At 48.8% G+C, this 26,666-nt stretch overlaps 1 protein-coding gene across 1 annotated transcript; it reads right to left on the bottom strand.

The window, feature by feature from the left end:
• Positions 1 to 850: 850 nt before the first annotated feature.
• Positions 851 to 22,915, bottom strand: LOC148373111 (uncharacterized). Its single transcript, XM_088327612.1, has 9 exons — positions 21,958 to 22,915; positions 15,574 to 15,780; positions 14,016 to 14,229; positions 13,154 to 13,315; positions 8,974 to 9,192; positions 7,995 to 8,141; positions 7,252 to 7,492; positions 7,019 to 7,183; positions 851 to 5,673 (listed from the first exon to the last, which is right to left on the bottom strand). The coding sequence occupies exons 1-9, from the start codon at positions 22,419 to 22,421 to the stop codon at positions 3,632 to 3,634; spliced, it is 3,861 nt and encodes a 1,286-aa protein (XP_088183738.1). The 5' UTR covers positions 22,422 to 22,915; the 3' UTR covers positions 851 to 3,631.
• Between the last annotated feature and the right edge of the window lie 3,751 nt (positions 22,916 to 26,666).

Here is a 26,666-nt window from a genome sequence, read left to right as displayed (position 1 = left end):
GATTGCCAGCCTCTCCTCGTTATATGTGGAAGTGTCCTCGGGCAAGACACTGAATCCCTAATGCCCCCGATAGCAGGTCGTTGCCTCGCATGGCTGGCGCTGTTATCCGTGTGTGACCGGGTAAGTGTCAAGCGCTTTGGGACTTGAAAAGCGCTACATAACAACAGACTATTTCCATTTCCAATTGTCGTGTGAATAAAACTTAGTTGGTGAGAATCAACGCGCACGATTTCATTATCTTCTGGACTGATGGTTATCCATATCAATGAAATGAAAAATCCATCGTTCGGACATGTTTTTAGTATTCATTCATGATAAATACTAGACCCAAAATGAGTCTTTGACGGATTCATTGGGCTGGGAAACCGTGAGCGCTACCTGTTGGTCGAATTGGTACTAAAGAAATTCGATTCTGAATGAAATAAAGAGCATATCAAGCAATTACTCTTGGTTCCCCAAAAAAAGATGAGTCCACTGGTCCTTTAGCCCAGAGTTCTGGAGTGACTGGTGCTCGGCGATCTCATCTTCTCTCTAGGCAGCTGTCCTGAAATACAGCTCCCTGATTTGCCTGGGGTGTGATCACTCCCAAGAGCCAATCAATGGTTTTCAATAGGAAAGGGCGTGTCAGCCCACCCAGTAGACTGCCTTGTAGGGTGGGACCTTTGCTTGCCACAACCAAAGCACATTCCTCAATTTTCTCGATATTTATTAGGGGTACCTTGACACCAAACCTAGCTAAAAACACTCCCAGAAGCCTCAAGTACAACCGTGTACATTTTCATTAAAATCGGTACGGCAGTTTCGGAGCCTATACGCTACATACGAACACACGCCAACACAAATTGGGATTTTTACATAAGTTTCGTTTGATTTAGATCAGGGGTCTCCGAGCTTTTTTTAAGTGTGGAGCTACCTTTTGCGCCAAGGACACCTAGTTTGATTTGCATTTCTCAAATAACAACTTCTACTACTGACTACCGGTGTTTGGAATAATACCGAGATGTTGTCAGTACGGGCTCATCAAACTCGCTGTTACCGTTACTGAGGGTGAAAAGTGCCGCGTTACTTTGTCTAGTAGGAATCGTTGGGACATCCTGGGTCAGCCTTTTGCCATATCTATTCACCTAACGCGAACACGGCTCTCATCCAAGCTAACGCGACAGCTAGCAACAATAACACAAACCGATGCGTGATGACGTCACGCAATGAAGATCCTCCTACTGTGATACCACGAGTGAGAGCGCTGTTAAATTCCTAATACTTAACGTCTCGTTTGGGGAAACTAGTGTAGGATCCTTTCTCGGTGGTTCCAAAACTGCAGGACGGAGAGATAGAGAGAGTGGGAGGATAGAGATGGAGGGAGAGAGTGGAGGGAGTGAGAAGGGTAGAGAGAGGGATTGGATAGTCACTTTATACCCTTTTACTGTTGTAACCAAAATAGTTCAAATCTAGTAACCTATTTCTACTAGATCCAAGTCTCATGTGGTGAGAGTTTGATTCTTTTATTTTACACTTCAGTTTTAAACGCATTTATATTGTCGAACTGTTTACTTTTGTTGTGTGAAAATACTTGAATTACAGTAGCACATGTCTCCTTGAGCAAATGTCTGACTAAATATTGTGATTTATCTTATCGCTGAAACTCACTCAATATTGTTTTAAAGTTGACGTGGGTTGTCAACAAAAAACTTGAGGTACAGTTGGCTATGTCTACTTGACCAGTTGCCTCGGGTTGTAAGAGTTTGATTTAATGGATTTGTCTCACTCTCTATTGTTTTCTGCTGATTGTTATTCTTATTCTATTTTTGGGTTGCGCTCGAAGTGTAGGAGATATATGACGAGGTTCATTAACACCTATCTGTTCTTCTCTATTCAAGCGAATAGAATCCTTGGATATAGTAGGAAAAGGGAACGAAAGAGAGACAATGAAAGAGAGAGAAAGAAAGAGTAAGAGCGAGAGAAAAGAGAGAGAGAGAAGTAGGAAGTGGTAAATTGACTTTGTTGACCACTGTATAAAAAATTCCTTGACTAGAAAATCCCTATGACCCAGGACCGGTGAGCTATTTTTACACCCTGAATTGGAGACCCCCGAATGAAAGAGCTAGATTAGATTGAGATAAGATGGCTGCTAAATATAAGCAGCGAATATGTTGAGATTTGATATCCCCGTGATGGCCGCAGGTGAGGCACAACTTCACCCGCCTCCCCTGACTCTACATTCACTGATGAAAACAAGTCAGCAATTTGAAATCTGAAGCAGCTTTATTGCTAGTCACACGCTCCGAAGCCAGACGGCCGTTCGGAGAAATACGGGAAAAACAAAAACGCTACCGAAACGAGAAATACATAGAAAAGAAAAAGTTTGGTCCTCGGATCCAGGTCTGGTCTAGGCATCCCGGTATCGTCCTCGTCGCTAGCCACGCAAAACATCGAGCGCTAGCGGGAAAAACAGGAGGAGGCGGCGGCGGCGGCAGCGGAGGCGCTAACTAAAAAGGCTAACGGAGCGTCGGCTAAACAGAGAAGAGAGAGAGAGAGCGAGAAGGAAGGCCGTCATGTGGCACGAAAGCGGCACGGGATATTAGATTGCCAGCCCGCATCCTGCTGGAAGCAGGACAACCCTACACAGTTGGTTTATTAGCATCTAAAATTCTAGCTAGATGGTTTATCAGGATGTTAAAATCTAGCCAGCTATTTTTTGAACTTGCTAAAAACCCTAGCTAGCTGGTTTATCAATATGCTAAAAAGTCCAGCCTGCTGGTTTAGCAACAAACTAAAACTCTAACTAGCTGGTTTAGCAGGATCCTGAAAACTCTAGCTAGCTGGTTTAGCAACATGCTAAAAACTGTTTCACACATATTGCTGTCAAATGGCGACACATATGAAAGAAATGTTGTTTTACTTCAAGTGTAAACTCGTCCGTATCTAGTTTCAGACAGTGGATTCGTACCTCGGCCTCGGTCCCTCAAATCAAGTGAATTGGTCAGGCTCGGGCTGCCTCTGGCTTTAATACCCGTGGGCCTGGGTCAGGTATAGCAGGATTTTTTTTACCTTACCTCTACTGTGCACCTAAGGTGGGTAGCGAGTCTGGGAGTGGTCAGTTGTGGCTGTGGACCTCCAGGATTTCTCCCGCCGGGTTGAAGATTTCCAAACACAAACTTGAAACAGTACACCTAAAGCGAGTAGCAAGTCAGGGAGTGGTCATTGGTTGGTTGTCCACTTCCAGGATTTCTACCTTCAGGCGGCAGATCCCCAAACACAAGCCAGAAACAGCACACCTTAAGCCAGTAGCAAGCCAGGAAGTGGTTTGTGGTCGGTGTGATGTGGAACTACAGGATATCAATTCCAGATGGGAGGTCCCCAAACAAGCTTCAAACAGTTCACCCAAAGCGAGTGAAAAGCCTGGGTGTAGTCGGTGGTCCGTGCGGATATTCGGGATTCCCACCTCCAGGTTTGATGGCTATGCAAATGGAGCACATTCCCACTTCTTATTTTTTGCATCCCATTCAGAACGTGGGCTCATCTCCTGTGACTGACCATGGAGTCGCACCGACACGTGATGTTCTAAACAGCCTAGCTAGCACAAATACAAACGCCACAATGACGAGAGCAAAGACCACAAATGTCGGTTGCGCTACATGTTGGCAGGCAGTTTGTGTCTGAGGCCTTCCGAGTCTTTTCTGGCTACCGGCAGACGAGGCTCGTTTCTGGCCACCTTGGGTGAGGCCGGGGCGGCCGACGGGGGTGAACCCAATTTATTGGCCTGGCCAGCGTTTTGTTTCAAGGGTTGAGCGCACGTTGAAGCGTCGCTCGGAGACGTAGCGACCAGAGAGGGGGACTTGGTCTGGGCCTGCCTTGGGTTGATAGGCCGGTTCAGACCCGACGCGGCGCCGGAAATAAGAGTCGAATGGGTCTGTTTCACCGGGTGAACGGTAACGCGGACCTTGGCCGGGCCGGGGTTGGTCATCGGTTTGGGAATCTGGCTGGAAGAGGCCGGCCTGGCGGAACTCACCCCGGAAGCTTGCACACAGGAGCTTGGACTGGGGGTTTTGGATGCGGGCGGTGACGGGGGCATCGGCGTCTGGCCAGAGAAGACAGACGCTAGTGTCGGAGCAGAGTTTTGGGAAGCGCTTGACGGATGGTTGCGCGCCACCTGGGTGAGGGTCGGGGAGGGTATAGGGGTCACGGCGGGGCTGACACCGGACAAGGGCGAGGCGGTGGCCGGGATCACGGTGGGTTTAACCCGCACGGGGGCTGCGGCGGGCGACGGGGGCGAAGAGCTCAGAGACGATTTGGGTCCGAATGTTTGAGGTGGCGGGATTGGACTGGAAAGAGATATCGGCGGAGGGGTGGACAAGGGCGAGGGTGACGAGGAGCGGGGAGAAGGCGTGGCGCTGGCTTTGGGACGCGGGGTGGAAGTCAATGACAGAGGGATACTTCCTGTCAAGCAAGGGGTCGGCGAAGACGAGTTAGTCGCTTTCGGGCGGGGGGACAAGGAAACAGGCGCTGGGCAAGGAACGGCAGATGCCGCGGTCGGCTTGGGAGAGGAAGCTAGCGAAGGCGCGTGAAAAGACGCGAAACCCAGCGAGAGGTTAGCCTGGGGGGGGCATTGCGAGTTGGATGCCAGATTGGGCTGCACCGGAACGGTCGACGCGAGTATTCCGGCGCTGCCGCCTCGAGCTATCGGTCCGACCAGGAAAGGAGCCGCTAACAAATTGCCCCCGGACGCTTTGCGATGGAGAGGCGGCTGAGGCTGCAGCCCTGCCCAGGAGCGGTGAGGCAAGGTCGGCTGCGAAGCTGACAGCAGTCTGGCCTCCTGGGTCAGTCTGCCCAACGAGGGCAGCCCTTGGCAACCTCCGTGGCGCAGGAGAGCTTCTTTTGCCCCTTGTTGGTTGGGCACTGTGGCCCCGCCGTCCGATGAGGCCGGGGCAGGGTTTCCGGTCTGCATCTTGGGTACGGCGTGAGTCGGGCCTCCCGCGTTGGTGCCAAAAGATCCAGCCGGTAAGGACGTATAATCGGACTGGAGCCGCAAGTTGTATTGAAGGCTTCTGGCTTGCTGACCTGGCACAACGCAGGCGTCAGGTGGGGTTTTGGACACCGGCGGGGACGTCAGCGGGCTGATGGTAGAAGGGGAGGCAGGGAAACCTTTGGGGGACAAACCTCCCATCCCGCTCATTGCCATCATTCCGATGAGGGAACTGACGGAAGGGCGCAGAGGTTGCATAACCGTAACGCGAGGAGACGAGAGCGGGAAGGTGGAGGACGGCGACGGCGAAATAAGCGGTGAAGGCAGGAAGAAGGCGCCGGCGGCCAAGGCGCACTGCTGCTGCTGCTGCTGCTGCTGTTGGTGCATAAGAGCGATAGCCACGTTGCTGGTGGCGGCGGCCGTTTGCAGGGGGGCGTGGACCAGCGGCGCCCAGATGAGGGGGTGGGGCCTGGGGGACAGGGCTCCTGTCCCCGCCATGACGCCGCTCCTACCGGCCGCTGCTGCCGCGATGGCGTCCTGCATGGCCGGCATGCTGTCGTGCTTGACGATCTGTTGCGCCAGGACGCTGTCGCAGGAGCCGAGACTGGCCGCCGATTGTCCGGCGGCACCGGGGCCGCCGCGCCCGCCGCCTCGGCCCCCGAGGGAACCTCCTTGAGATGACTTCCGCAGGAGCACGGAGTTCTTCCTCCCTGCAAGCGGAAGCAAAAATCACTCTCTGCTTCACAACTCCTATCGGCGATGCCAAAATCTGACTTTTGCCCTCGGCGATGGTTGCCACAAGATCAACCATTGGTTTTCTGATAAGGCTTTTGTAATGGATGGTGACGACACAATATTTTATCCAGTAGTGATGTGTTGTCGACTAACGCAACGGGCTCTATGAGTCAGCTCTTTGAATTAAACTTCAAATAGTAATGTGTTTTCTGTGAACGTAACGGCTCTATGAGCCGGCTCTTTAGCACGAACCGCGAGAGCTGGCTCTCCACCAGTCAGGAGTCAACTTCCTTCGAGATAGTGATGTGACAATGACGAAAGCCACACCTCTATGAGCTGAATGAAGCAAAAAAATTTGGTCCTGCTAGGTTTTTTTGGGACTGACAATCAAATGGCATGTCCAAACAAAAGCTGACAAAGTCTGAACTAGAAACAAAGACCCAAGCAAAAACTGTAAAATTCAAGAAACAAAGGAACAGTGAGCACTAAACTACTCACAAAATGTCCAAATAAAGAACCGGAAAAAAAGAGAACAAACCTGGCATCGGTCATGGAAATGAAAATGACTCGACGACGAAAGCTGTTCAAAATGTCCTTACAAACGGTGTGGATGATTAGGGACAGGTGCGTGGTGATTGGAAACACCTTTCCCCAGTTCTAAACACGGATGGTGCCCTCAGCTGGAGACGAGAGAATAGCAGACCCTAACAGGTTCTCTAAAGACAGCTGTTTGGGAGAAGAAAGAGCTGACTTTTCAAGGAATTGATTCGCTAAAAAGAGACAGAATTCCTGTCATTATTGGCCATTTTCTCTCTCCCATCCACTCACTTGCTTTGCCTTTTTTAGTCACTTATTTGCTGGCTCTAGTGTCACTTGTCCCGATTAATCATACCTCTCCTGCCTCACAGTTTGAACACACTGTTAAATGGACTTGGTGCTAGTCCGTTGCCACTTTTTTCACATTCTAAGCCTTTTTGTTTCCAGCGAACCGAAGCCTTGCCTCCTTTCCTGACCTCGAGTACCGCCTGCAGAACATTTAGACTGTTCCCTTTGACAAAGTGAGTTTACCCGATCACCGTCCCCTCTCCCGCCTCTTGGACCACGACTGCTGCCTCCGGTGATCAAGATACCGTTGACCCTATACCTAATTCCTCTTGTGCCGAACCCTGCCTGGTATCAAAACTACGCAACTAAACTGTGATTCCGCGTTGTGCTCCTATACTGGCCCGAGTGGCCCGGACATCTTCTTTCCTGCTCTCACAAGGACGCGCTTGACAAAGACAAAATGGGCGGCTCGAGACAAGAAGATGGAGGGTTTACCTATGCGGTCCAATCGGTCGACGGCGACGGTTTCGAAAGCCCGCCTCATCATGGGGTGCTCCTCCAAAACCTCGTTGAAGCTGTCCACGCTTAACGAGTAGAGACGGCAGTACGTGTCGGCCCGGACGCTGGCCGTCCTCCGTCCTCGTGTCAGCAGGCAGATTTCTATGGGACGGACGCAAAGACGCAAAATGTAGCGACGGACAAGGAAGCGGTCGCCGGACGGAGGTCACCTCCGAAGTAGGAACCGTCGCTGAGTTTGGTCTCCTTGTTGCCCCGCGTGAGGACGGCCACGCGGCCGTGTTGGATGAAGTACATCTTCCGTCCCAGCGTTCCCTCGCGGATGATGAAGTCGGCCGGCTGGAAGACCTCGAACCGCAGTTTGGTGAGGACGGCCGTCACGAAATTGGGATCGGCGTTGGCGAACAGCGGCATGTTGGCCACCAGGCTGCGGCAGTTGAAGCTCACGATCTCCTGAAACCACACAAAAACCCCGGACCGCTCTGCTGACTGTCCCTTTTATAGCGGGAGGACAAAACAAGGATCGGAATGAGGCTTTAAAGCAGGATGGGGAAGGTACTGCTGACGAGTACGATAGAGATAAAAGTCACTTTTTGAACGCGTTCAGGACAGAAGCGCGACATACGGGCAGTTCTGTGGACAGCAAAACGGCTGACCATTTATACTAGGAGGGTGGGCCACGATGAAAAGAAAACTTTAGAACAGGGGTGGTAGAGGCATGGCCGGCAGGTTTGCACTAAACAGAATATTCTGGGCAATGTGAGGAACAGAACAAGTCTGTATGGTTTCGCAAGGGCGCAGTCAAGACGGCTGACCGTCCCTTTGATGCTAGGAGGGCTACGACAAAAACAAAAGTTGAAAACAGGAGTCGGGAAGGTACGGCTGGCGGGGTGAGAATATTCTGGACGGTGCGAGGCGGAGAACGAGGCAGTCTGGAAAACGGTGCTGTCCTCACCTCTTTGAGCGGCTCGCTGAGCTCTCCTAGGATGTTCTCTTCGTCGAACATCTTCCCTTGGAATCGGTGCTCGTAGTACTCGTGGATCTTTTGCCGGACGTCCGCCGGAAGTTTGTGGAAGGACATGTACTGCTCCACTTGCTTGTACTACCGGCACAAAACACATGGCATTTTAGCAGTTTTTTAATCGTAGACAACGTCTTTTCTGGCCCGAGGAAAAATTCATTTCAAGTTAAATTAGTTTTACACATTTATTTTGGACAGGAAGTGACGTCACATCGGGAGTCATATCGCTGTCATATCTTGTCCGACTGTTGTCGTGCCTTGTCTTTTTGTTCCGTTTTGGATAAAAGTGGAGCTTGGACGCTAACCCCATTGTCTGGAAGTATCCAAGCTATTCCTTTGTAGATAGATACTTTTAATCTATTTCAATAATATTATTGATAGCTTTGTGTTTTTTGTCCATCGTTTGTGGCGTGGTGTTAGACTCCTTGTCTTTTTTATGTATAGCTTTCCTCTGTTTTGGATGAAAGTGGAGCTCGGATTCTATGAATGACCTGACCCTGTCGTCTGGGCGTTAACTAAGCTATTATTTTGTAGATAGATGCTTCAAATGCATTTGAATGAAATTACTTAGCGGTACTGTGTTTTCTACGTAGGTTTGACTTTGTTTCAGATGAGAGCTTGGACGCTATTCTTGACTCCCCCTTTTCGTCCGGAAGTTTCCAAAGCTATTCTTTTGCGGATAGATATTTTTTATGTCTTTGACCGAGATTGCTAACGGCTTTGTGTTTTTCGTTGACGGCTTGCGGCGTGCCGTCAGGCTTCCTGCGTTTTCATCGTATGTTTCCGTTTCCTCCGTTTTGGATGAAAGCGGAGCTCGGACGCTATTTTCGACGCGGCACACGGTCTGAGGGGAACGAAGCCGCTTGTCGAATCGCGTAGCACACACACCCAAGGAGAGCAAAACACGGGTCACCTTCTCCTGGTACTGTCGTCGGGAAGAGTCCAGCGACTGAATGAGGGCGGTGGCGTGTCCGATGAACATGGCGTAGCAAGTAGCGCCCACGATCATGCTTAGCATGGTGAGCCAGACGTCCGTCATACCTTCGGGCGCTTGGGCGCCGTAGCCGATGCAGAGCATGTGGCTCATGGCCTTGAACAGGGCGTACGAGTACTGGACCCCCCACGTGTCGTTCTAAAGAAGAGGGAGGGCCACATCTCAGCGTCCGCTCGCACGCGGCAGAATATCAGAATATTGACATTGAGAGCGACATAGTGATCTGCCGGGAGATGAAACGTGGCCTGGACACATCATAAAGACTGAAAAGAGAAACAGGAGCTGAAAGAAGGTTAGAATATTGGCACGATCCACAAACGGTTTTCTCTTTCTCTCCCTCTCTCTGTCTCTCACTCACCCTTTCTTTCCATACCTCTCTCAACGTTACCTGGTTCGGTCAATCACTTCCAAGTTCAATTTCCCTCCGCACAGCCGCAGTCACTTGTCCCGATTTCCCTCGTCACCATTTCGACACTCCGTCCCCTTGGCTCTGTGCTAGTCAGTACGTCCCAAGTGCTCCTGTCTCGTTATTTTGTGACTCTGGCGTATCGAAGCCTCGACCGCCCTTTGCCCTTTCTGACGACGGTAGCGGGCGCCCGATTGCCACTTGGACCGGCGCCTATGTATATATATATATATATATATATATATATATATATATATATATATATATATACATATATATATATATATATATATATATATAATAATAATAATAATAATTTCCTTGTATTGTCATTCTGTGTAACAATGTACACAGAACGAAATGTCGATTGCACCTGACCCGTTGTAGCGAGCCGATGCAGCCGCAGCCAACAGAGGGCGCCGCCGACCACTTTTTAAGTCTTAGGAATATATATATATCATGACGTCTTGGTGTATTACCGACAGTAACCTTGGAAACGATGGTCTCAGCTCTTTTCAGGTCATTGACCAACTCCAGCCGTGTAGTTCCAGGCGGATTCCTCACCTTTCTTAGAATCATGGAGACCCCACGAAATGATATCTTGCATGAGGCCCTACTCCCACTGAGAATTACGGTCACGTTTAGCTTCTTCTATTTTCTAAGAATTGCTCCTACAGTGCACCTTTTTTCACCAAGCTGCCCATCCCAGCCTTGTAGAGGTGTACAATTTTGTCTCTGCTGTCTATGGACAGCTCTTTGGTCTTCGCCATGTTCAAGTCTTAATGATGGTAAGGAGTGGACAGGTGTCTTTATGCAGCCGACGACCTCAAACAGGTGCATCTGATTCCGGATGCTACATGGAGTGCAGGTGGACTTCGAATGGGCGGACTAACATGTCTTTCAGGGTCAGAATTCTAGATGATACACAGGTGTTCAAATACCTATTTGCAGCTGTATCACACAAATAAATTGTTAATAAAGAATGCATTGCGATTTCTGGATTTTTCTTCTTAGTTTATCTCTCACAGTGGACATGCACCGACGATGACAATTTCAGACCCCCCTACGTGATTCCTAAGTGGGAGAAATAGCAAAATAGCAACTTCGCCGTATATATATCGGGCGGCACGGCGGAGGAGTGGTTAGAGCATCTGCGGCACAGTTCTGAGGTCATGGGATCAAACTTTCCTGCGTGGAGTTTGCATGTTCTCCCCGTGCTTGCGTGAGTTTCCTCTAGGCACTCGGGTTTCCTACCACATTCCAAAAAATGAATAGACCGGTCACAATTGTCCCTAGGTGTGAGTGAGCGAGCGAATGGTGGTATAGTGTGTCCTGCAAGCAGTGGAGGGTGTCCCCTGCCCACTGCCCGAAGATAGCTGGGATGGGCTCCGGCACCCCCGCGACCCTACTGAGGATAATGGATGGATATATATATATATATTGTATATGTATCTGAAACAAAATGAGAATAATAGACCTTAAAGACTATTGCCTAGAAGTGGTACCTCGCATTGTGCTCTTTCTTTGGACCACAAGCCAAAAAATGAAAAAAAAAAATCAAAATGCTTTCATGTATAAAGGCGACATCACTAAACCCTATTTTTAATTTGAAATAAAAGAGTCAAACGGGAAAAGGATTCCAAACGAGAGCTCGTTTCTTTTGCTAAGGTTTTGAGAAAAAGGTGGATGAAAATCGGTGCCGCTGTCTTTCTCTCTCTCGGGACGATGCTAGCATTTGCTGGCTGGGCGACGGTCGCCATGGCAACGGCAGGGACACGGCTCCAGGCTGTATTTGTTTGCGTCTCCCGCGTATTTCTCTCTCTCTCTCTCTCTCTCTCTCTCTCTCTCTCTCTCTCTCTTTCTCTGCATCTCTTATGGGAAACAAAAAGGCGACTCGCGCCCGCCCAGGGGCCCCGCAGGTGGGGTTTGCTATTTTCTTCTCTCTGGGTGAAGAAACGACGAGGATGAGGACGGGTCGGCCATCTTTTCCGCGGAAGCTAACACAAACACGGCAAACGCCAAGCGTCCGTACGACCGAAAGGAGGCCACCGCTGAGGGCGCGGGTGTCCAGCGGGCGGCACGCGGGCCGGATCGGGCCCGCACCGAGAGAAATCAAACATGTCCGCTCGATGTCGCCGAAGCCAGGCGCCACTCGCCAGCCAACTCGAAATGGATTTCTTCTTTCTCTCATTTTCTCTCTTTCTTTCCCTCTCTTTCTTTTGTTCTTTCTTTCTTTTCTTTTCACTTTCTCTCTGTTTCTGAGTCTCTCTTTCTTTCTACCTCTTTCTTTCTCTTTTTCTTTTGCTCTTTCTTTCTTTTTTCTCACTTCCTTTCTCTTCTGATTCTTTGTCTCGTTATCTATTTCTTTTTTTCCCTTCCTCTCCCCTTTCCCCCATTTCTCTTTTGTGCTCTCTCTGTTATTATGTCTCCCTTCTCTTTTCCTTTTTCCTCCCCTTTCTCTTTCTTTCTTTCCTTTTATTCTACTAGTCCGGCCCCCGTGAGATTTTTTTTCCTAGCATTTGAAGTGACACCCCCGGACTTAGGACGCAGCCCCTTTATTAGCTTTGCGCATACTCTTGGGATCGCTTAGAAATGTAACTTTTGAAGGCAAAGAACTTCTTTTCTGTGAAGATAACATGAAACTACTACAAAATACCGCCCGAACGTTGTTTGCATGGTCAATGACTATTCAAGTTGCAAATAATGCAATATTGAGGCCCATTTCTAGCAAGCAGCACTCCAGTCTTGTCTTTATGCAGTTCAGCTGGTGAGAAAAGCTGTAAAAGGGACCTTCCTTCGAGCTAGTCCGGTATCTGGAGCGTCACGTTTGCGACGGTGAATGGCCAGAAAAAGAGAACTTTCACGTAAAACTCAACAGTCTGTTTTTGTTCTAGGGGAAAAAAATGGCCAGGAAACTGAAGATCTCCTTCGATGGGTTGTACGACCTCTTTTAGGGAACAGAACAGTGACTAGTCTTTGGATTGAGAAATAGACCCTTTACAGGTCCTCAACAAGCAGCACGGTTGTACAGTCGCTGCATTTACAGTGACAGAGGCCGTCCTTCAAGGCATATTGGCCTTTTTCTGGCCCTGAAACTGGATGAGGAAAAACTTCTTGTTCTAAGAAATGAAAGCTTTTCCACGTCAGAAATTGTCAAGACACTGAAAATCTGCCACAACGCTTCTACCTTCAGAAAACAGCACACACGGAGTAGAATTAGAAGTCCATTAAGGTCTCTAATTTGAGATACTTTAGAGGTCCTCAACAAGCAGCTTTGTAAAATACTAGCCCAGAACTACAGTAGGGGTGGCTAACCCGGTCCTGGAGAGCCACACGTCCTGCATGTTTTGGAGGTTTCTCTGCTCCAACACAGGTGATTCCAATCACCTGGATCCTTATCAAGCTCTCACAAAGCCTGCTAATAAGCTAAACATTGGCAAAACCTGTGTTGGAGCAGAGAAACCTCCAAAACATGCAGGACGTGCGGCTCTCCAGGACCGGGTTAGCCACCCCTGATCTACATTGACAAGGTAACTCGGAGATGCAGAGTGGCAAAGAAAAAGCCCTACGTGAGACCGGACAAGCCAAGAAGGAGATTGGTATGGTCCAAGGAACACAGACATGGGAAAACTTATTTGATCTATCGGTGTCGGCTACGACTTTTGCCTTTTTGAAATAATCGAGGCATCTCACCACCATGAGGTTCTTGGAGACCCAGCAGTCGGGGGGGAAGTCCTGCAGCATGGGCACCAGGAACTGCAAGCATCCGTCCCAGTGGCACAGCAGAAGCATCATCCCGATCAGGTTGACGATGCGGACCATGGCGCTGGCCAGGTCGTACGTCATGTGGAAGATCTGGAGGACATTGCCACTCTGGATGTTTCAAACGCATTCAAACTCAAACCAAATCAACACGCATTTCAAACGATTCTTTATTTCTCTATTTTGAAAAAAGCATTAAATAGGCGACATGCAATGGTGACCCGTGGGATAGCTTCGCTCACTAACTTTCGACGACGAGTTTGTCAGCCATTTTCCTGAAGAAAATGATTTGAAATCACGGTGTGGTCTTCCACTAGGTAAAACACACTCAATACAAAGATTAAATTCGCCTCTTCCAATTCTTTGTCCATCCAAATATTTCATAAAATAATGTGTTTGTCACGGTAGCCATGGCACCCAATTGGTCCCCGCCGTGCGGCGCCAGGTTCTGTCACGGTTGCCACGGCGCCCAATTGGCCCCGCCCATGGACCCCGGCTGAAACGCGTTGACAGATTGCTCCCTGACTTTTTAAACGCCGTCCTGTGAGTCCTTGTTTGTCGGAGCGTCTGCGAAACTCCTGCTAAACTCTGTTGTGATACGTCAAGCTCTGTGAATCCCTGTTTTGCCTGTGTTTTGCTCCTGTTTTGTTTTCGCCCCGATCTGTTTGATTTTGACCACTTCCTCGTTCCGAGCAATCTACTTCCGCGACTAACGATCCCCGGATCGAGAGTGCGCTCATTTCTTTTCTCCCCAATAAACTGTGAGTAACGTAAGTAAGGAGTGCGATCTAACCTCCTCCCATTGGTGGATGTAGCGGATGAGCCTGGAGAGACGCAGCAGGCGCAACAGGCTGAGGATTTTGGTGAAGCGAACGATGCGTAGCGCCCTGGCCGTCCGGTACACTTCCGAGTCCAGGCTGTCCACCATCAGGAAGATGTAGTCCACCGGGATGGAGGACACAAAGTCCACCAGGAACCAGCTCCTCAAGTAGTTTTGCCGAATGGCCCTGAGGCACAGTCGCAAAAATAAGCAACTCCGGAGAGTAAGATGTATTTCCTGTTTTAGCCATGCTACCAAAAATGCTGCCTACGTTTTTAATTGACCAGTAAGTCGTGCGCACAAAAAACAAAAAACGTGTATAATAACACTCAAAGGCTTTGATAAGTTGATTCTGTTTTTAACTCTTGGATACCTGCAAAGGGAATGGAATGGGATGGGATGCCAGTTCCTCAGTTTGACTATTATATCTTCATTTTTGACTATTATAATTTCATTGTCACTTTCGGCTAGTCATGTTGCTGGTCTTTGATTTGCATTCCTTTCGGGCAGATCTGCTTCCGTAACATAGAAGATTTCAATAATACAGTTATTCGTCTATCCTTTAAGTCAAGTTCCACAATCTAGCCCAGTCTTGAAGTCAAGTTAAATATATTAGTCAAGTCTCATTACGTGGACTAGGTTTTAAGCCAAGCCCCACACTCTTGCCTAGCCTTTATGTCAAGTTTCATTTTTTTGTCTAGGTCTTGAGTCATATCCCATTTCTTTGTCTCATTTCCTAGTCTAGCCTTTAAGTCCTATCCCATTTCTTCATCTAGCTCTTTAGTCATTTTCCATTTCTTTGTCTAGCTCTTAAGTCAATTCCCATTTACTCGTCTAGCTCTTTAGTTAAGTCTCATATATTTGTCTAGCAATTCAATGAAGTCTTGTTTCTTTTTCTAGCCTTTTAGTAAGTCCCATTTCTGCTTGCTCACCAATTATAGTGTAGTTCTTTTTTTATTATTAGGACACCAAAGTTTGGGCACTATAGACATTGTTGTCACTATCAGCCAATCATGTTGCTGGTCATTGATTTCTACAAGATTTGGGGTGGATTGCTACCTGATCATCCTGGAAGGGGGATTACTTTATGTGCGGTCCCTTCTCAAGGTTTCTTCATTTTCCTCATGTTGAGGTTTTTTGAGCTTTTCCTTGCCCTCATGTAGGTTTTAGATCAGGGGATGGTGTCAAAATAGTCTGTGGTTTTCAACAATCTGTGCAGCCCTTTGAGACTCTTTGTGATTAAGGGACCCAGAAATCGATTTCAAACAAGTCTTATTTGAGATTTTGGCTCTCACCCTGTTCTCTTTACAAAATCATTTGATGTTTCCTCTCCTTATTCAGATCGTCTGTTAAACTTGATCGGTCATCGGAACCAAATTGAACGAGTACGTTTTTGCCGTACTGCCTCCTTTGGCTGAAGCGGGCACAGCAGAAGGAGCGGCGCGATCAATCGAATAGCCGCGGCTTAGCATTTTTAGCACGTTAGCTTCGGTCGACGATACGGGTCGTCGGACGGGCGAAGGGTCGGTACCGGGGGTCCAGCAGGATTTCGGTGCTGTCCTCTTTGAGGATGCCGGTGCGGAAGTTAAGGACCAGGTCCACCATGAAGAGCGTGTCGGAGACCACGTTGAAGATGATCCAGGAGGGCGTGTTCTCGTCCCGGAAAAAGGTGATGCCCACCGGAAGCACGATCAGGTTGCCCATCATCAGCACCAGCATCAGAAGATCCCAGTAGAACCTGGAACCGTCGAAGTCCGTCGTGAACACGCTCGGTCGGCGGACCATTTTCTGCTGAAAATCGATTTTAAAAATGCGGCGGCCTTCCGATATTACAAAGATTGAGTTTGTCGATTGATTCTCGTTTCTTGACCTCCTAGATACGTTAGATATAGCGGGGCCCCGACGCAAAAACGGACGTAGCTCCGAATCGACCGGACGGGACCTCGGTTCGTATCCGTCAGCCCGACTCGTATGGATGTCACGCGAAGGAGCGCCGGAGCCAATCCCCGTTGAGCCCTCATCCAATAAGAAAAGCGGATGGCGGGAGCCAATCCCAATCTAGTAGGACTCGCGGGAGCACTATTTAGCAGATAAGAGGCAAAAGGGAAGCTGCTGAATTGTGACCTTGAGGACTTAACTCAGAAGGATTCTTTTGCGAGGGCGGCCGAGACCCAACTAAGTCTTTTCTTTTGGTTATCTTTGGGTCGACCCTAAACCCGACCCGCCATTTATAAGTCTGGCTCTCGTTAACTGAATGGTGGCTTGAAAGCAATTTGGATTTAGGAGAGACGTCATTTTTTCAGTCTTTTTGCAACGGTTTTTTGTTTTTAGTTTTTTTTTGTTGTTTCTTTGGGTTTTTTTCTGTTGTGGTTTTTTTGGGTCATTTATTCAGGGTTGTTTTCCAGTTGCTCTAGTTGTTTTTAGCTATTTCTGGGTCGTTTTCTGCTTTTTTTTGTATTTTTTTTTTGGTCGTCTTTTATTCAGTAGTTTTGTTGGTGTTTTTTTGGTCCCTTTTCGGGATTTTTTTAGCTGTTTTTTCCAGTCATTTTGCACTCCTTTTTGTTCGTTTTTTTCTTTGGGGTTTTTTGGTCATGTTTTCAGTCATTTTGCCGCCGTTTTTTGTTCGGTTTTTTTTTCTTTGGGTTTTTTTCAGTTGTTTGGGAGTTCTTTTGGGTCATTTATTCAGTGTTGTTTTCCAGTTGTTCTTGTTGTTTTTAGCTATTTCTAGGTCGTTTTCTGCTTTTTTGTTGTTTTTTGGTAGCCTTTTATATGGTAGTCTTGTTGGTGTTTTTGGTCACTTTTCGGGGTGTTTTTTAGACAGTTTTTTTTGTCATTTTGTAGTCATTTTTAGCTGTTTTTTTGTCATTCATTTGTTTTTTGAGGTTGTTTCGGGGTTGCTTTAAGTCCTTTATGGTCATCCTTCAGTCGTTCTTATTTTTTTGGGGTTGTTTAGTGATTTTTTTTGGGTTGTTTTCCAGTCGCGTTACAGTTGTTCTTGTTTTGTTTCTTTTGCGGGCGTTTTTTTCGATGATTTTCAGGTGTTTTTTCATTCGCATACGAAACAAACGGGAGAAGATAACGTAGCGAGTCATCCATACGATGCAGCATTTTGAAGTCTAAGCTAGCCTAAGAAGCCGTGGTTTCTCTCCGTGACCTCTCTCCGGCTGGCCCGACGGCGCCCCCTCAAGGACCGACAAACGTTTGGGGAAAAAAATCGAGCGAGCTTTCTTGTTTTGAAGAAGCACCCCGTCCGGGGAGTAGCCGAAATGAGTCATTTTCTCGGCGGGTGTCGCCGTGCGTGGGAGCGGCCCCCGGGGGGCGCTGCCGGGACCGCAACCTCGGCGAAGAGCGCCGCCGGAAATCCCGGCGGCTTCTATTTGTTCCATCGGTGCCCAAATTATATTTCAGCAGGAATTTCCACATGTTATTATTACACCCGTCACATATGTACACATAGGATAGGCTTCATCTGTTTTGATTATTGGACACCTGCAAAGGAGATTTCCTTATTTTGTCTATTTGACCATACTGTCGATTGCTTTTTGACTATTATGCACTTGTGGACAACGAACTTGCTGTTCTTTGATTTGCACACCCTTTAGGGTCTGCGTTTGTAACAGGAGATTTCCTAAAAAGAAAGAGAAGAGGATGGTCTTTCTTATCCGAAGGCTTCTCTTTCCTGTTCTCCTGGCAAGTTCAAAATCTAGTAAAAACTTGAAACGTACCAGAGGTTTTTGGGCCAGTTCAGTTTTTGGTTCATTTGGTCCTTTCTGGTAGGGTTTTTCCCCTCATTTCATGTCATGTCGCTGTTCTTTGATTCCTACAACCTTTAGGATGGATGTGCTTCTGTTAGCTACTGAGATTTCACAAAAGAAAGAGGGCCTTAGAAGAGTTGGCAATTCCTTATCCATTGGTTTCTTCTCTCCTTTTTTGTAGCTTCTACTAAAATTGAGACTTAATATTTAGTTTTTCGACAATTTTTCGTTACATTTTTGGTCAGTTTCCTGTTGTTTTTTGTATGAATTTAGTCCTTTTTTATTTAGTTTTTTGATTTCATTTTTCCTTGGTCATTTTGGGCCAATCGGTTTGCCGCTCTTTGATTCCTTTACCATTTAGAGTGCATCTGTTTTGTTACCTAGGATAAGTAAGAAAACAAAAGGACTCAGGGTAGGGTTTTTACGACAGGAAGGATTCTCTCCCGCTCTCCTTGCAAGTTCAAGACCTATTGATTTATTTTTTTCCATTTTTTTATCAGTTGTCCGTTTTTGGGTCGAGTTCCGGTTGTTTTTTGTTGTGATTTGGTTTTTTTTTTTTTTGGGGGTCAATCGTGTCGCTGTTCTTTGATTCCATAGCTTTTAGGGCGGATCTGCTTTTCTAATCGAGGAGATTCATTAAAAAGAAAGGTCTCGTCGGGTGAGGGCTTTTAGAACAGGTTGGAATTTCTTATTGCAAGTTAGGGCAAGCTCCCCTGTTCTCCTTGCAAGTACAAAATCCATGAAGGTCTTCTCTTTATTTGGAGTTTAGACGTACCGATATACACCTATTTTTTCGCATGCATAAACAATACTGTCTAGTTATATATTTCTGTTGCAGTCCCTGAAAACGTTTGCACAGCGGGTTATTTTCGAGGCGCCATCTTGACAAGCGTCGCCGTCTAATTTAGCCGACGTGTCACCTGCACTTTATCCGCAGCGGGGAAAAAAACAAAGCTCCTCTCTGGCTGCCTTCAGACGTCTTTGCACTTGACTGCACAGGTTCCAAAGCGAGGAACCAACCATGAACCATTTGGCTTCGCAGAGGACAAAGAACAAAACCTTGTTCTCATTGCTTACAGTGGTAGAAGAAGCATTTTGGACATTAGGAATCCCAATACCGGACACCCGATTCCAGGACGGAGGAGAAAAATGGACGGACCGCGGACAACCGACGGACACCACTCCTGAACAATGAAAACTGGACTTGACTGGAACACTGCAGTATTTTCACTTAGGGCAATGGAAAGCAAGAAAACAAGTGTTCTTGAACTGGAATCTTTCCAATTATTTGAGAGTCTGTACAGCTTTTTCATGGCCAAATTCTGGCATTTTTGAAGACTTTTAAAGACAATTCTACACGTTCTCCAGTCCCAGAAAAAGATGACATATTTGTATTTGATACAAATGTCTCTGATCTGACTGAAAACAAAATAACCAGCCCCCCACCCCCCTGTGACAGAAACATCTCCCCGCGTTTTGTGGTCGGATCCCTCTTGTCGATTGAAATGTTAGTAATTGGTCCTTCTAAGTCCCGTGACTTATTCTCTAAAACCGCAGTGAACTTGGACAATTGCCACATCACACAGAGTGACTCACTTAAAAATTTAGGTGTCATTTTCGACCCTGATCTGTCCTTTCAAACACATGTGAAGAAAATTACTAGAACCGCTTTCTTCCATCTCCGTAACATTGCTAAAATTCGTCCTATACTTTCTCAGTCGGATGCGGAAATCATAATTCATGCGTTTGTTACCTCCCGTCTCGACTACTGTAATGCACTACTTTCCGGTCTTCCGATGACCAGACTCAAGAGTCTTCAGCTGGTACAAAATGCTGCAGCGAGGCTTTTAACAAGGACAAAAAAGTATGATCACATCACCCCAATTTTGGCTAACCTGCATTGGCTCCCTGTTAGCCTAAGATGCGATTTTAAGGTTCTCCTACTACTATACAAAATCATACATGGACTTTCCCCCTCGTATCTTTCAGATCTGATCTGCCCTTATGTCCCGGCCCGAAGCCTTCGTTCCGAGAGCGCCGGTCTCCTGGTGATCCCAAGAGCCAAGAAGTGTTCCGCTGGTTCGAGAGCGTTCTCCATCCGGGCACCGGTGTTGTGGAACGCTCTTCCCCCTGATATCCGATCTGCAACCTCGGTGGAAATGTTTAAATCTAGGCTTAAAACTCACTTCTACTCTATAGCATACGAGTAACCTAATCTTCTTATATGTAATAACTTGTGAAGCCCTTAGAGACTAATTGTGATTAAGGGCGTCACAAATAAAAATGACTTGACTTGACTTGACTTGACTTGATGGAATTACTGGAGCCGACTGACGAAGTTTCCATTGTAATTCAATCAATCTATGGCGATGTTCTGGCAAGGGAGGGGCAGAGACGGAAGGTTGTCCCCCCCCCTCTCCACCCACTTGGGTGATTGAAGTCAAACTATAAAAACTGGAGGCACCCACCCCTCACTCTCTTTTTGCTGCCGGACCGGGGATGAGCGTGGGCCCCCAATTCGGTAACCACAAACTACAGTCTGAACCGAATAAATATGATTTAAAGCAATTTTCTCGACACAAAATCTTTCCGTTTGGTCAAATTTTCAGTGTCGGGAAATTCTTCCCGTTACAATTTATAAATGGGAAACGCGAGGTCGCTATTTTGCCCATCATCGATACTAATACACATTTCCTACGGTTTAGTTGTATCTGTCATGTCCTGCACGGTTGTCATGGCGCCCAGCGGGCCCCGCCCCTTGACACCGGCTGACCTGCATTTACCTGATTACTCCTATGGGTACTTAAACGTGCCTTTTGGAACTGCCCTTTGCCAGATCATTGTTTATCCTTGTTGAAAACCTGTTCAAGCCTGTTTGATACCTGTTTATTCTCGTTGCGCTTGTTGGACTTTGTTGCACTTGGGTGTAACATTCTGAGAGATTCCCGCAAGTTCTGTTTAATCCCGTTGAACGCCTACTCTGTAGTTTTGCCTGCATCGAGCCCGCTTTGTTTTGTTTTCGGTCCGTTTGTGTGTCGGACAACTTTTCTTTCGCAATTGAAGTGACGGATCGTCTACGCAAAGGAGTTCCCACTTACCGCTTCCCGACCCGTTCCGTGACAGTAGCACGCATCCTCGACCTTGTCCTCGACCCATAGGGGGAGATAATGCTTCGTAGGGCAACGCCAAACACACTAATGCCAGCTGCCGTTAATCCCCAAGGAATAAATGCCATGACGAGCCGAGCCGCTAAGAGAACATCATTTTAAGGCAGACATGTTGAGGAACTTGGCAACGATTTCAAGCATTTACAAACACTTTACCAAAAATGGAAGCATGTTTCAAACTTTGAAAAGACAATATTAACATTCGAGTATTTTCAAGGACTTTAAGTACCCGTAAAATCCCTCAGGCTGAAGTGTTTTCAAGTATGAGGGATTCCATCCATCCATCCGTTATCTGCACCGCTTATCCTCAGTAGGGTCACGGGGGTGCTGGAGCCCATCGTGAGGGATTCCATTGGTGTCTATTTGATTCTGGAGCACTTCTAAAGCAGATGCCTTCTCTCCTTATCTTGAGTGTCTACTAAACTAGAATCCTATCATTTGGCCCTTCAAGCTAAATCCTTTAACCCACCGGTGTCCATCATGTGGCCCTCGAGGAGACACCCGGAGAAGCACAAGAGAAAAATCGGCTGCAGTCTGAAATATGCTGACAAAGCCAGGCGCTAAGGAGAGCGATCGTACTTTCTCTCTTCATCTCTTTTTCTCCCTCTCTCTATTTTACTTTCTCCTTTTCTGTATTTATCTCTCTTATAAGTCTCTTTCTCTCTTGTCTATTTTCTTTTCCCTTTGTTTTTCTGTCATTCTCTCTCCTCTTTTTTCTATTTTGTCTCTCCTCTTTTCTTTATTCTCTTTCTATTCCCTCTTTCTATTTATTTATTTCTCTCTCTCTCTCTCCCTCTCTTTTTCCTCTGTCTCCCTCGTCCTCTCTCTTTCTCTGTTTTATCTTCTAGCGTGGGCACCCTGAGAGCCCCCCGGCCGTGCCCAAACGACAACCACGCTATAACTTAGTTTTGGAGCCCAAAAAGTCAACCATTTTAGAGACGGGTAAGGGAAGGAATATTCTGGTCCCGGCGAGGCGGTGGAGGCGGAGCTTACCTGAAATCGCTGTAGGGATGTATGATCCAGGATCCGGCCGATTTGAGGCGCTCCTGCTCCATGGCCACGGCCTTGTGAGATCCCAACATCCGAAGGCTAAACTTGTTGACGCCCGGTTGCAGCATGGCGCAGAACTGACGCTGGATGAAGGTGCTCTGATTGGATTGGCTGGGGTCCTCGCTATCGCAGGTGGGCGTGGCCCGGGTCTCCGGCGTCCCCGCCGCCGCCGGGACCGGAGCCGCCCCCGCCGAAGAGGAGGCGGAGCCCGGCGCGGCACGAGAGAAGGCGAACCCCGCCGAGCGGGGCGGAGGCGGGACCGGCCGGTAGGAGTGGGCGGAGCTCGCCGCGGAGGGGCGGCGACCGCGTCCCGCCGGCGGGGCGTCGCCCTCCTGCGAGTAACCCGGCGAGGGGAGGCTCCCCTTGCTCCGCCTCTTGGCCTCGCCCCCCCCTGCCGCCCCGTCCATGGCGAGAGAGCGAGGATCAAAACCGTACGCGAATCATCGGCCGCGGGGTTGTCGGTTCGATTTCCGCAGATATGCCTTCGAGCAAGACCGGCGCCGCGTTTTCGCCTCGAAACTCCCAAAACGAAGTCACTTTCGAGAAGGATCCAAACGCTCGGGAAACGTCCCGATCTTCCCTTGTCGGCTAAATTATGGACGCTTGTCGGTTTGACTTCTGTAAACTCGCCCTTGAGCAAGGCAGCTGCGCCGTTGCATCAACAAGTGGGTAACAAAGTAGCACAAAATTCAACTGGAAAAGGATCCGAAAACCTCATCAAATCTTGGTTTCGCGTCATCCGTAAGGTTTGGGACGGTTGTCGGTTGGCTTTCCGCCGAGTTGCCCTTGAGCAAAGGAGCTGCCCTGTTTCAGCCCCAAAAGCACAACAGTGTATTGGCAAAACACCTTAGAAATATCCCGATGTCGCCTCGTGTACGAGATTTCGGACGGTCGTCAGTTGTCTGTCGAGTCGCCCCCGAGCAAGGCGGCCGCCCCCCGTTCCAGCCCCGAGGGAGAATGATTTAAACCAGGGGTCTCAAAAACACAGCCCGGGGGCTAAATTCGAGGTGACAGTTTGATAGGAAACCGAAGCTTAAAGGACAGCGAACGTTCCCGAGTTTCAAACTGGTTTTATGTTCTTGAACGTTGTCGGAAAACATGAAACGTGTCCCGACCTTACTCTCAAGAAAATTGAGTTTGAAACCCCGATTGCCCCAAAAATCCCAGCCTGGCCTGGTACGCCAGGTTCGGGACGGTTGTCGGTTTGCCGCCGTCTGCCGTTTCAGTCCCCGAAAGTAGCCGCGGAATTCACGCCGGCGTGGAAAAAGCCCCTCGTCTTTCTTTCGCGAATGACCAAAAAATACAAGGGACGGCTGCGGGTTTGCTGACTGTCGAGTCGCCCTCCAGCAAGGCGGCCGCCACGTTTCGGCCCCGAAAGCGCGACAAATCCGAAACGATCCAAATGCTTCAGAAAAGTCCCTTTTTGATAAAGGACAAAAAACGCAACCGGGGTCTCGTCTTCTTTGACAGCTTTTTGGACAGTTGTCGGTTTGCCGTCTGTCAAACCGCTCTCGAGCGAGGCGGCGCCACGTTTCGATCCGAAAAGTACCAGCAGATATTGCCTCGAAAACGATCCGGGCCTTGAATTGTCTGAGAAGTTTACGGAGACTTGTCAGTTTGCCGTCCGTCAAACCACCCTCGAGCAAGGCGGCCGCGGTTCTATCCTCGAAAGCGCAACGGGCAATTCGACGAGAATTCGACGAGAATTCGCCTCGGTAACGCTCGGGAAAAGTACAGGTCTCGTTTCGTCTGCCGGTTATTTGGACGTCTGTCGGTTACCTGCTCGGCGAGTCGCCTTTGAGCAAGGCGGTCACCCTGTTCCTGGCCCCGGAGCAGCGGCCAAATTCACCCGGAGATTTTCGAGTTCCAGTATCGCCTCGTCCACGAGGTTTCAGACCGTTGCGCGGCGAGCGGCTCCGAGCGAGGCGGCCACCCGGTTTCCGACCCCAAATCCATCTCTGGAGGGAGCCCGGTCCGGCGCCGCGGCCGGGCTTTCGGAAGGTCGAGTCGCCCCGGAGCCGGGCGGCTGCCGGTTTCGAGCCCCAAATGACGACGACGAGGAAAAGTGCCAGTCTCGTCAGGTTCGTGCTCGGCGCTCTCGAGTCTCGTCCTTGAAGGCTCCACCGGAGGCGCTCGCCCTCATCGCGCCGGAGCGGAAGGCGGAGACGATCGGGTGGCAAGGGCGTTCGATCCGGGAGGGGGGCGCCCAGGAGGGGGGGCGGCGAGGAGGCGCGCTAAATTGGCCTCGTCCTCCTCGGGGGAAAGAGGGAAATTAAATCCCGATTGGAAAAATGAAAAGAAGGATAAAGATGTCGGGGCAGGAAAAAGGGGAAGGAAAAAGGGAAGCCGGTGACCTTCTGGTCGTCATTGGTGCGCGCGTACGCACGCACGCGCTTCTCCTCCGCGACATCGCGCAAAATCCACCTCGTTCGGATCGAATGGGTCCGAAATCAACAAGTTGTCGAGCGCCGAATCTAGTCTCAGGTCCCTGTCTGGCACTTGACGTCACGGGTGGGCGGGCGCATTTGTTGTCTTCCGAGACGGAGAGGAAAATAGAAAGGTTTCCACGCCACGCGGCGACTCGTGTTGTCCTCGCTGACGTCGCGCGATGACGTCACGACGTCCTTGGCGTCCTCCCGAGGCACACACGCACACGCGCGCGCTCGGGAACCACACGCACGTGTGTCATCTGGACCCTGTGACGTCACTTCTTTCTTTCCTTCCCTCTTTCTCTTTCACTCTCCATTTCCCTCTATTTCTTTCAGGCTTTCTCTCTCTCTTTTTCTCTTTCTTCCTATTTTTCTACAACTTTCTTTGTCTTTCTTTTTAGTGAGCCAAGCAAAAAAAGCCGTTTTCTCAAAAAGGTCAGAATGTCCAGTTCGAGTTCGATTGAATTGATTCAACTCACTTTATATTGTTGACTGCTAATTATTTGAAACGATTCCACCATTTAAAGTGTGGCATTCCTACTTCAACCTTAAGAAACCCGAACGGAAACGGAAACTTGTGTTGTGTTTCTCACAAGTTTTATTAGAAGAAAGGGAAAGGGGTGGCGCCCACAATGAAATGAAATGAATGAAATGATCTGCATTTCTCTAGCGCTTTTCAAGTCAATGACTTGCCAAAGCGCTTTACAGTGTGCTTCACATTTCCCAATAGCGGCCTTGCAGCCACGTAAGGCGCTAACCTGCTTATTGGGGGTAATTGGGGGTTCAATGTCTTACCCAAGGACACTTCGATATGTAACACGGACAAGCCGGGATTCGAACTGGGATCCCTTAATCCTAAGACGATCGCTCTACCTCCTGAGCTACTGCCGCCCCCATAATCGAGGGATTGCTGGATGCGGGGACAGAAAAAACAGGTCAGTCGCCGGGACAGGAGAGCAAAAACGTGGTCAAGACCAGAAGCGCGTCGTAAGCCAGGAAAGGAGAGTAAAGGTGGTCGAGGACAAAAAAGATCGAAGCCGGGGGACAGACGGGAGCAAAAAACAGGTGGGAGTCAGGGTCGAAAAAGGCTTACCCACTGTTCACTGAGGTTCGCAGACGGACTGACAAAAGGGGACAGATAGGAGTGGGAGCCAATCAGAGTCTGCGGCAGTTGGTGCCAAATGAGGTGCTTCGCATCAGTAATCATGACAAAGACATACTCCATGTCAACCGAACGTTCTCCTTGGAGAATCCGGAGGCTTTTGCTCTCTCTCGAAAATCCAATTCCTCGTTCCGAGTCGCACCGAAGGAAGGGGAAGCGCGGTTTCCCGAGCGCGGGCCGGAAGCCTTTCCGGCACTTCCGGATCGGAATCCGACATATGGACGAAACCACCGAGACTCTCCGCGCTGGAGGCGGAAAGGAGATTCGTTTGGAGAAGAGGGCGCAGGCCAAAAAGCTGGGGGCCCGGGCCCCGGCCTGACAGGGATCAAAGCCGCGGGAAAAAAGTAAGGAAGCTCTCGGCCTTCTTCGACGTACCGGGGCGGGTCTCCGATTCTGCTCAGATTGGGTCACAAACTCCAAAACAAAACCTTGTATTTGACATCTTCTTCTAAGGTGAAATCGAGGGGTCTCCGATACCGCCCATTCTGAGACGATCGAGGGTAGGGGCCTCGGATGGGCTTTTCCCAAAAAACGGGGCCGCCGATAAAAACATTTCGAGAGAGGGAAAGAAAAAGAGAGCGAGAGAGACGTAGGATGAATTCGAGTCAAACGTAAAAAGCAAAGAATCCTCGGACTACAAAAGGGGAACGAGGCAGCGCTGGTGGGCTCTTTCAACAATGGGTCTGCGCGCACCTCCATTGTCCATAGGGGGCGCCACCTCTGAGAGCACCGGTTTAAAGGTATCCTCAGATGGCCTGCCGCTGGATATTTAGGGGGTTAAAACAAGGTCCTGAAAGTCAATTAACCTAGGGGCTCGCCTGCGCTACGGTCCGGGTGAACCGGGGTCGAATCGGCTTTTCCACAAAAATAAAATGGCCTCAAAACCTTCCACTTCTTTCTAGTATCCTTTTTTTTTTTTTAAATCATTCCCTCCACAAAATAAGATCCGAAAACCAAAAAGGAAACAATCGTTCGTAGGAAAATAAATCTGCCGATCGGTAATAAACCAATCTGTGCACCTCGAGGGAGAGTGTGCCTCCTAGTGGTGAAAATACGTCATT

Source organism: Urocampus carinirostris, chromosome 2 (assembly GCF_059441175.1).
Source record: "Urocampus carinirostris isolate Australia breed hairy pipefish chromosome 2, RoL_Ucar_1.0, whole genome shotgun sequence".
Taxonomy (NCBI): domain Eukaryota; kingdom Metazoa; phylum Chordata; class Actinopteri; order Syngnathiformes; family Syngnathidae; genus Urocampus; species Urocampus carinirostris.
The sequence above is the reverse complement of the archived record's forward strand: the minus strand, read 5'-3'. Positions and strand labels throughout refer to the sequence as shown.

Excerpts from the sequence above, each read along its gene's own strand:
- LOC148373111 (XM_088327612.1), bottom strand. The coding sequence starts at position 22,421 with ATGGACGGGGCGGCAGGGGGGGGCGAGGCCAAGAGGCGGAGCAAGGGG. Across the intron at positions 14,230-15,573 it reads GAAATCCTGCTGGACCCCCG|GGCCATTCGGCAAAACTACT; the intron begins GTACCGACCCTT and ends ACTGTGCCTCAG. Across the intron at positions 9,193-13,153 it reads TCTCCAAGAACCTCATGGTG|AACGACACGTGGGGGGTCCA; the intron begins GTGAGATGCCTC and ends CCTCTTCTTTAG.